The sequence below is a fragment of the Phragmites australis genome, chromosome 2 (genome assembly GCF_958298935.1).
Source record: "Phragmites australis chromosome 2, lpPhrAust1.1, whole genome shotgun sequence".
NCBI lineage: Eukaryota > Viridiplantae > Streptophyta > Magnoliopsida > Poales > Poaceae > Phragmites > Phragmites australis.
Genome location: NC_084922.1, coordinates 35,454,952 through 35,464,322, shown reverse-complemented (window position 1 = coordinate 35,464,322; position 9,371 = coordinate 35,454,952). Strand labels below are relative to the sequence as shown.

Here is a 9,371-nt window from a genome sequence, read left to right as displayed (position 1 = left end):
CACCGTACCTTTTCTTGAGTAACATACAGTATCGTACCGGTACGATTGCAAATGTTGTGCGATAAAAACTTTCAATACATGAGATGCATATGTCAAGCGTCATGCATAAATGAAAAATATTACTTCCAACATAAGTATATACTTCAAGAATTACATACAAAGATAAAGAACAACCGTAAAATGGCATAACATGTTTCCTCTACCTCATAATTTGAGAAATCATTAAATCTTCAAAAGGTAGAAAGTAAGTAACATGCTCATGTTCAATTTAATAGATTAATAGAACAACAACAAATAAACGATAAAGATAACCAAATAATAAATTAAAGCGTAGCACTTGTATAAGAATGGCTAAGCAAGTGCATAAAACATACTCCATTTTAATAGTACTTCACAAAACATATTCTGATCTTCATCTTTTCTATGTGAATGAAATATTAGCAACCAGCCTCATCAATGAAAGACATCATAAAAGTATGAGTCTCAAATGTAAGTGCTACGCACATGGTATGCTTCATATGACAACTATAAATGATGCATAATTTGGACTCCAATAATTTCATATGTGAACAATAAGTAAACTCCGTTTTCTATGCAGGGCGTAGTAGCGACAAATACTTCTCCCACATTTAACTTCAAGAACATCATTAAAAGTAGTAATGATGCTAGAGAAAGAAACTCATCATATTCCAATTATTAAGATCATCATGTGTGCTTTATTTTAAAGTGAAGGTAGAAAAAGTAAAAAGTTATAGCTATAGTAACCACCGCTATGTTTATTAGTCTTTTACCAAAGATGATAAAGAAAACTTGCCTAAGCACAATCAGAGGCACTACCACCTATACAAGTATATTATCAGCACCGAAATACAACAACTACCGCACAAACCAAATGCATGCTCCCTACGTCCAAAAACCCCACATACAAGGCATTACCGAAGTTCACAAAAGATTATCTACCACTTTGCTTGCAAGACATTGGGCGTGAACTTTCTCTAGATAGGTCAAAGAATGATGAAAAAAAAATTGCACAAAAGCTTGTCAGACAACATCACTGTTATATCGATTACTACTAAATTGTTTATCCAAAAGGAACAAGACCAATTTCATTGGAAAGAAATCGATGAGATACACAACTTTCTCTTATGTTTATGGATGAATTTGACACCAACTAATCTAAATTTTTAACTCAAGCCGCTACACACTAAACAGACCATCCAATCTAGAACTCCGAAGGCAAATCCTCCATCCAACTTAATCTACCATCAACTAGGAGCTAATTAGAGATCACCCTCATAGGGAGATCATAAATCAACCACGATTTTGGCCAATTACACAAAATTCCCCTTTCCCCTTTGTTGTTCTCCTCCTCTTCTTTCTCCTTTCTTTTCCCACTCTTCTTTTCTTCCTCTTCTTCCTTCTATTCTTTTCCTTTTTTTTTCCATTCTCTCTCTCCTTCCCTTGCCTTCAACTGCCCCTGTCTTGGCTCCTCGCCGACTGGCGGTGCTTTGGCGAGAGACAACAACGACCGGGTGAGCGATGAGATGCAGCACGGACGTGTCTATCGGTGACTAGGCTAGGGTTTGGTAAGTGCGGTCGGGCGGCAGGCTAGTGGATGGCAAGAGCAGCCATTTTATTTATTTTTCTTTCCTATCCAACGGTCTAGATGTCTTGCACTCGCTACGGGTTCACCAGTTGTCCAAATAGAACATTTTGATAGCGAAACAGAATTGTCTCGACATAATTTACACATCCACGGTCTCGAATAGTCCATCTGAAAAACAGAATAAAAAGTCAAAAAATTGCACTTCTACGAGTCACGCGGGCAACGCCCTATTTGCAAATATTCAGGTATTTCAGGTGTGTAGATCTGGATGGAGGGCAGCGGTTCTGGCCATTGGAGACGAGATTAGGGTGCCCTTTTATACTGTGGCATTGCTGGGTAAATAAGCTGAACTTTGATGACAATGCGCAAAATTATGAACGCGCAAAATTATGAAAAGCAGTCCAAGCCGGATTTTACGCTTCTTCGCTTATAGTTGTTGTGTGGATATCGTGTCCGGCGGAATCCATTTAGAATTAGGTTGTTTGGCACACATTTAGGCTTCTGAAATGGGGAAGCTAGGGTAGAATTCGTGCCAAACAGGGTTTAGGATCACCTTTGCTGGAAACCTGTAATCAAGGCGTGCGTTGTGATTTGCTTGTTCCAAAACTCTAACAAAAAATCAAGCAGAGAGCCCAGACCCACATCATAATCAACGGAAACGCCATTTCAATCACATCTTGATGATAAGCACCAGCCCCGACCCTTGCCGGTGAAGTGATGATCCCCTTAATTGCCCTCGCATCAACCGAATCGTTCCCAGTTCGAGTAATTTTTGACTGGTAGATGATACTTAACCTGGTCTCCCATAACCACAAGAGGACGAGTAGTAATATACTTATGCTGATCTCCCGTAAACACCCGTGCTTTCTGCTTTGCTACCTGTGCATTGCAGCGCGAGCTATTCGTTGGCGAGAAGGCGGCTGCCGTGGGTTTGGCAAGCGCTCCGCTCGGACTACCTGCCGCACTTTGCTGCCTCGGCGAGTGTCCGGATCACAGGTTTGCTCTGCTGTTTTATTTGTTTTCTCTCGCGTCCAGGAGAACTGGTGAGTAGCTGAAGCCTCTCTGTTCTTTGCGGTGCAAAGTGATACGTTGCACCGTCCTAGTGGATGGGATACACTGGCCGTGCCTCGAGCTTTAGGAGCTGTTTGGTTTAGTGACCAGGTGGGCAAAGCCCTGAAATTTTGACATCTATTTGGATTGTAGCCTAACTTTAGGTTTGTCTTAAAAAACATTAGCCACACTCAGCTACAGTTAACTGTGAAGATGGACAAGATTCCAGTTAGCAAAACAGCCCGCCCGACGATTTGGCTTGGCTGTGCATGGTGATATGTTGATGTGTCTGCTGCGGGTTGTTTCTAATAAATGTTTTGCATCTTGGATTTATGACCTTTAAATAGCCATATTTTCTAAACCATTCAGCCAATTTATAATCGTTTGAATTTTTGCACTCCTTGTAATTTAATCTATAAAACAAGACCCTTGCTGACTATATTTAAAAATAAAAATAATAATAGTAACATATAGACTCACATGTCATATTAATATTTTTAGCACTGCCTAAATTTAGTTTGGTCATAAATCAAATATCATATCTATAGTTCCAATTTTGACCTTACCTCAGTATTGGTCATAGCTAAATTTTGGTCAGGCTTACTGAAGCCATAAACTAAACATACCGTTAGAATTTTACTGTCCTTTCTTAAAAGAAGTGCATAGGAGCTTCGGAGTAAAGCTGACCAAGTAGATCAAACTAAATAGTCGGTACGAGGCACGATGATTTTAATGTGACCTAAGCAGAGTCTGATCTAGTTAAACGGGCTTGCCCTGCTGTCTCTTCCCACGCCGCCCCATCACGGATCGACCTTAAACGTGTATTGGCATGACACGAGCAAACCTAAACAGGCTATACCGTTATAGGCCTGTGCCGTACCGTGTCGTACCCCCTATTTGACTAGGTCTGCTCCGGAGCATGAACGGGAAAAAAATAAAACGGCACGGTACGGAGCTGTAGGCGTCAAATAAAACACGAAGAGCGACCAGAACTGTCGAGATTAAAACAGCTATCGGATGGTCACCGTAACATGGCCGGCGTCTACACTGTGCTTCATTGTCTTTCTTTATTCTATGATGTTTGACTTCTCTATGGTGATTCTGTAGCACCGGTAATTAATGGGAGCAAGCATGAAGTCAACCAGTACTGCTACAGTGCTTCTTTATGACCCATGGGTGCTGCTTGAACATTAAAACGGGAGATGTGCGTAGTAACGCACTGGCAAGTGGTGCGAGGAGAGAAGACACGTGTGCTAGTTACTGGTAGTACGTAGCTCGAGTTCGATCACCAAACTGAACGGTTCGGAAGACTGCTCAGATGTTTGGAAACTGTTAAGCCTTTAATCACCGGGCATTCTACAGGTATCTCGGTTTAGTGCCACCAACGCATTAGCTCGGACGCTGAGTTGGTCATAACTCACTAAAATGGACGAATCTGGAGTCCTCTCACAAATCCATTTGAGTTTACATCGACAATTGTTCTACTTCTAGATATACACAGTGGCTATCGTCTCCAATGGTGCGCTGGAACGTTCCAAGCCGTTGACGTCACTGAATCCTCACCTTCCAATTTCAAGAAGAAACCCATCGACACAGGGAACAAAATGTTCTGGACCACTCTAAAACCAAGACACCATCGGTTCATCAGATAGACCAAAACGTTCTCGACCTCTCTAGAATTTCAATGAAGTGCTCTCCTCCAAGGTTCTACTTGTGTCCGAAAGTTGACGCGAAAGCGGCAGAAAGCACAAAGTGGCAAGACGAGCGCCAAGCGGAGACCTGAGAAAGGCAACCGAGAGCCGTGGACTCTTCCGTGTCACGAGCTGGCAGCCAAGACCCTCCAAATGCCCTCCGCCGTGGACTCCATCCGAGCTCTGGTCTCTTCTCCTTATCCCGTGTGGCCCAATCGGACGCCGCCCATTTGTACCCCGCGCGCCCAAAGGCTGCACACACTGGGACACCCGACCCGAACAGCCTGATGAGTTCCTGACCGACACGCGATTACGGACTCCAGCCACGCCTTCAGACCAGCCGGCAGGGTTTGGACGCCACGGCTGCCTGAACCTGACTTTCTCCGTGTCGCGACCGGCTCCACACGCGTCGCGGGCAACCAGTACGTGACGGTCGGACGACCGGCGGGGGCGGCGGCTACACTGACCGCCACGGTACCGCGGCGAGCCTAATTATTGCGCCGACCCAGGCTTTGACCGTGTGGGTCTAATAAACGGGAGCCGGATGAGGCCCCCGCCCGCATAGTGCGCCGTGATGGAACCAGTGATGCGGGCGTCGCGTCAGCCGGTGCCGCCGTGCCGCCGGCCCCATGCGTGACCTCACGCACGCACCGACGCGGCGGACACCCAGACCCAGGGCCGCACGCCCAAGCCGTCAGCGCCATGCGTACGTCCTACGTAGTGAGGCGCCGCGGAACGCAACGGATATCGTGGGGCGGTGCTGCTTGGCCGGTAGGGGCCCCGCGGCGGCAGGCAGTCGTGAGGCGTATCCCGTTGGCCCGTTCCCTATCGAAAGGGTCAGATGCGGCGCTGATGCGGATTCTTTTTCCCGTTCGCGTCAGCCGACGCCGCCGGTCGTGGTCGATGGTTTTCCCGGCACGGTGGTTTCCCCCTGGCCGCGCGATTAGTTTTGTGGAGCGCCAATACGTACGTGTAGGCTGACGCTGGCGCCCCTCGTGTCGATTCGGGGAACGGAAGCCTCCACCTGTTTCGTGGTCGAGAAGCCGTGGATTGGAACAAACGCACAAAAAATGGAATAAGCCCAGGTGCTCTCGAATGTTTACCGTTCATGCCGTGGTGTTCTTGAGACTTCTAAGTTCTCTTTACGGCGCGGTTACTGTGATAAATTATCACCGCCTTTGTGCGTGCGAGTGTTAAGTGTGGAACATAACGTGGTCTGTCTTGCTGGCTCAAAATTAGGCAAGAGCAGAGTATGAACGGTCCAAACTGAACAGAGCGGCACAGCAAAATTTGTGGGAAACCATAACTTCATTGCATTAACTCCGTTACAAAGTAGTACTAGTTGAAATGAGAGTACAGCAGAGTCTGAACTCAAACAGCGTTTACTCTGACGGTCAACTGAAGGATCAGCTGCTGGAACGTCGCCGCCGAATAGCACATCCTCTGTTTCCAGTTCATCGCTGGAGAGGCCACCGCCGACAATCATCTCTCCAGCTGGCACTGGAGCGGCGCCGGAAACTTTGCTTGGCCCGCCGCGCGCCACATGGACCTCACCGCAAACCTCGCTCTGCTCGCCGAGCACATCGATCCATCCTTCCTCGCAATCCCAGTCTGGCAATGCCGAGGCGGGGCACGCCAATGACTTGATCCTCTCCGCCGGACTCTCTGACACCTCGTCTGCCTCGTCTTCGGTCTCCGACTCCCAGATTGCGTCGTCCAACGTGCTCTTGGGAGACACCCACCTGACCTTCTCGTCAGGGCAGGCTAATGCCACGAACGGGTGCTCCAAGAGCTGCGCCGCGGTGCATCGGTCGCCGGCTTTTCTCGCGAAGCAGCAGGTCAAGAAATCCTTCGCCTCCGCTGACAGCCAGAACGGCACCTCCGGCACGGCGTCTGTGTATCCGATCCGGTGAACGGCGGCGAGGACGTCATCCATGTCGCTCCAGGGGGCGCGGCCGGTGGCCATCTCGATGACCGTGCAGCCGAGCGCCCAAACGTCGGCCTCCGGGCCCTGCTCCTCCCCGCGGGCCACCTCGGGCGCCATAAACGCCGGCGTGCCGCCGATCGGCCGCGCGGAACCCACCATCCTCGCGCACCCAAAATCGGCGAGCTTGGCGCGCCCGTCGGCGCCGATCACAGCGTTCCTCGCCTTGACGTCCCCGTGCACGATCGACTTCCCGTGGAGGTACGCCAGGCCGCGCAGCACGCCTGCCGCGTACACCCGGACCGCACGCTCCTCGAGGCTTCCCCCATTCCTCGCGACCTCGTCGGTTAGCGACCCGCCGGGGGCGTACTCGAGGAAGAGATGGTACGACCCGTCCAGCCCCTCGCCGCCGCCGCCGCCGATGCACCGGATGACGTAGGGCGAGCACAGCCCGGACAGTATTGCCTGCTCCCTCCTCAGCATCACCGCGCCAGCCGAACCCGCTGACTTGACCGCGAACAGCTCCCCGGACGCACCGTCCGCCGCGAGCGACACCACGGCGCCCGACGCACCGCAGCCCAGCGTCCGCAGCCTCCTCCAATGCCCACTGACGGCAATCGCCGTCATGGCTCGCTCTGTGTTCTTGTGGTTGATTGCTGCTTTGCAGATTGCAATGTGGTGATGAGCTGGTGATCTTTTTGTTCGGCTTGAGCTGGTCTTGTGGCTTGTGAACCTTGGCGTGGGTCACTTGCGAGCGTTTATATACTAGAAGTGGGAGGGGTGAAGAGGGGAAGGAGAAGGCGAACACGACCGGGAATTAATTGGGTTGGGGATTAGATTAGGAAGGAGGTGTTTGGTGTGCGTCAAAGCCCGAGTTGGGTGGTGGGATTAGTGAATCGGCAAGGGGGAAGGCGTGCGTCCGGGGCACGCGCGGCATTTGGACGGCGTGCGCGCGCGCCTGTGCGTGCTTGTGGGTGGGAACGCGCGGCGCGGGCGGTTGGTTAATTAACGAGCGCCTGCGCCTCCCGCGCCTGACCCTTCACCCTCCCTCGCTCGCCGGTCGCCGCTGCCGGCGTCAACTCTTTTCTACCCCCGTCTCCTTGACGGCGCATGCATCTCTTTTTTTTTTGACAGAGAACGAGCTCTGTTTGTATTGAAAGAAAAATAACGAGCTAGATCAGGAGGCATATCGAGCTAGTAAACTCTAGAGACACACAAAAGCACCATGCCAGCACTAGTTCACCAGAAAACATCACGTGCAAGACACACTAAGTCATACTCGGGTTCTAGAGACATGTATACACAGAATATATATATCAAACAAATTACGACTCGATAATATTAGATAGGATAATATTACTCGGCTGGAAGTTGATGCACCACTCCACTAGATGATCAAGAGCCGGGTTGAAAGTATCTCCTTGTCGCCCTTCTTGAGCAGGATTTTCTAGCTCTGCAAATAAGAAAGATTTTTTAGTAGAATATTAATTAGCTTGTTGGGTAATGTCTTTTCGATCGCTATCTTGTTATGAGCACACCATAACGCCTAGATGAGACTTTAAAAAAGACACAATTTTATGGGTATATTCATATTTTGTATAAACCGATCAAGAGCAAGATCATAAAGGACTCTAGGTTGATCCACTGGCCACAACACTCTCTAATTACACTCCATATGAACTTAGCAAGAACACACTAAAAGAAAATATGCTTAACAGTTTCGTTTCCGCTACATAGACAGTAAAACTCGTTGTCCTTTCAGCCTTTGTGTTTTCACGTGGTAGCAGTTTAGAGTCTATCATTGAATATTTGTCAAACAAAAATCTTAATCTTATGAGAAATCTTGCATTTCTATATCCTCTCACTAATCTTGCTTCTTATCTCTCCGTCAAAGATAAACCGGTAAAAGAACTTATAATGATGAAATACACCAGTATATGCCAATGGTTGACAGTTATAAATGAAAATGCTATGTATACGATCCGGCCGTCTGACTAGGTTCTGACTCCACGTTGCTACAGTACCCGGGCTAGTCCGAAGTCCGAACGATCGGTCGGATGGCCGGGTTGTACTATAGCAGTTCTCAGTTAGAAAACCTCGTCCTGTGACACGAACGGCCCTGCTCGTGTTCCTCGTGTGATTAAATGCTGCGTGTGCAAGAAACTATTGGAGTAGCATTTTTATTGGACTAAGGCACTATTTGTTTCAGCTGTAGATTATGAAAAACAGCTTATAAATTGTGGATTGTAAGAAACTGAATTGTAAAATCTAAATTGTAAAAAGCTGGATTGTGGATTGTTAGAATCTGGTGGAAAGCAGATTGCTGGATTGTTACAATCCAACTTTTTCAACCAGCTGTTTGTTTCAGCTTTTGAATTGTGATTAGAATCCAGCTTTTACAACCAGCTGTTTATTTCAGCTTTTAGATTATGATCAGAATCCAGTTTTTACAATTCAACTGTTTGTTTCAGCTTTTAAATTTTGATCATAATCTAATTTTTATAATCTAAAATAAACAGGGACTAAAACGAGTACGAAGCTAGTAATCGCAGGAGAGAATAAACGAGTACGAAGAACGAGCGTGTTTAATTCTTGTCAGTTGCGCTAATTAATCAGCGGAAGCAACCGGTCAGGATGTTTAAATGCGGACCAGTACCGCCGCACCGGTCAAGACTGGACGTACAACGGCCGGCCAGAGCAACCAACCGCAACGGCCGCGCGTCGTGGCCGCTTCTCGGTCACAGACAAACGCCGCGAAGGTGAACTGTAGCGGTCGTAGCGCGGTTGGTGATCCGGCCTGCTCGGCTGACACCGGGAGACCTCCATGTACAAACGTGTCAGGGCGCAGGTCAACGCGTGCGCCTAAAAGGGGGTTGGGCACTCTAGGCTTTTGGGGACATGGTTGCTTCCTGCGTCGACATTCTGGCCTGTGACTGTGAGGGCATATTTAACAATGTTGTCGACTACTAACTATAAAAAAATGTTTATATCATCCATAACGCATTAGATAACTTCTCCAATAAAACTACTCTCAATGGGAGATTTTATATTTCTATTTTCAAAAATGCTATATAAGCAAAAATACATTTAATTGATAGTT

At 48.0% G+C, this 9,371-nt stretch overlaps 1 protein-coding gene across 1 annotated transcript; it reads right to left on the bottom strand.

Annotated features, from left to right (window-relative positions):
• Positions 1–5,109: 5,109 nt before the first annotated feature.
• On the bottom strand, positions 5,110–7,242 carry LOC133908553 (mitogen-activated protein kinase kinase kinase 17-like). Its single transcript, XM_062350628.1, has one exon. It carries the CDS (start codon positions 6,896–6,898, stop codon positions 5,501–5,503), a length of 1,398 nt encoding a protein of 465 aa, XP_062206612.1. The 5' UTR covers positions 6,899–7,242; the 3' UTR covers positions 5,110–5,500.
• Positions 7,243–9,371: the final 2,129 nt, after the last annotated feature.

What these genes read in the sequence shown, in the direction of transcription:
- LOC133908553 (XM_062350628.1), bottom strand. Translation starts at nt 6,898, where the DNA reads ATGACGGCGATTGCCGTCAGTGGGCATTGGAGGAGGCTGCGGACGCTG.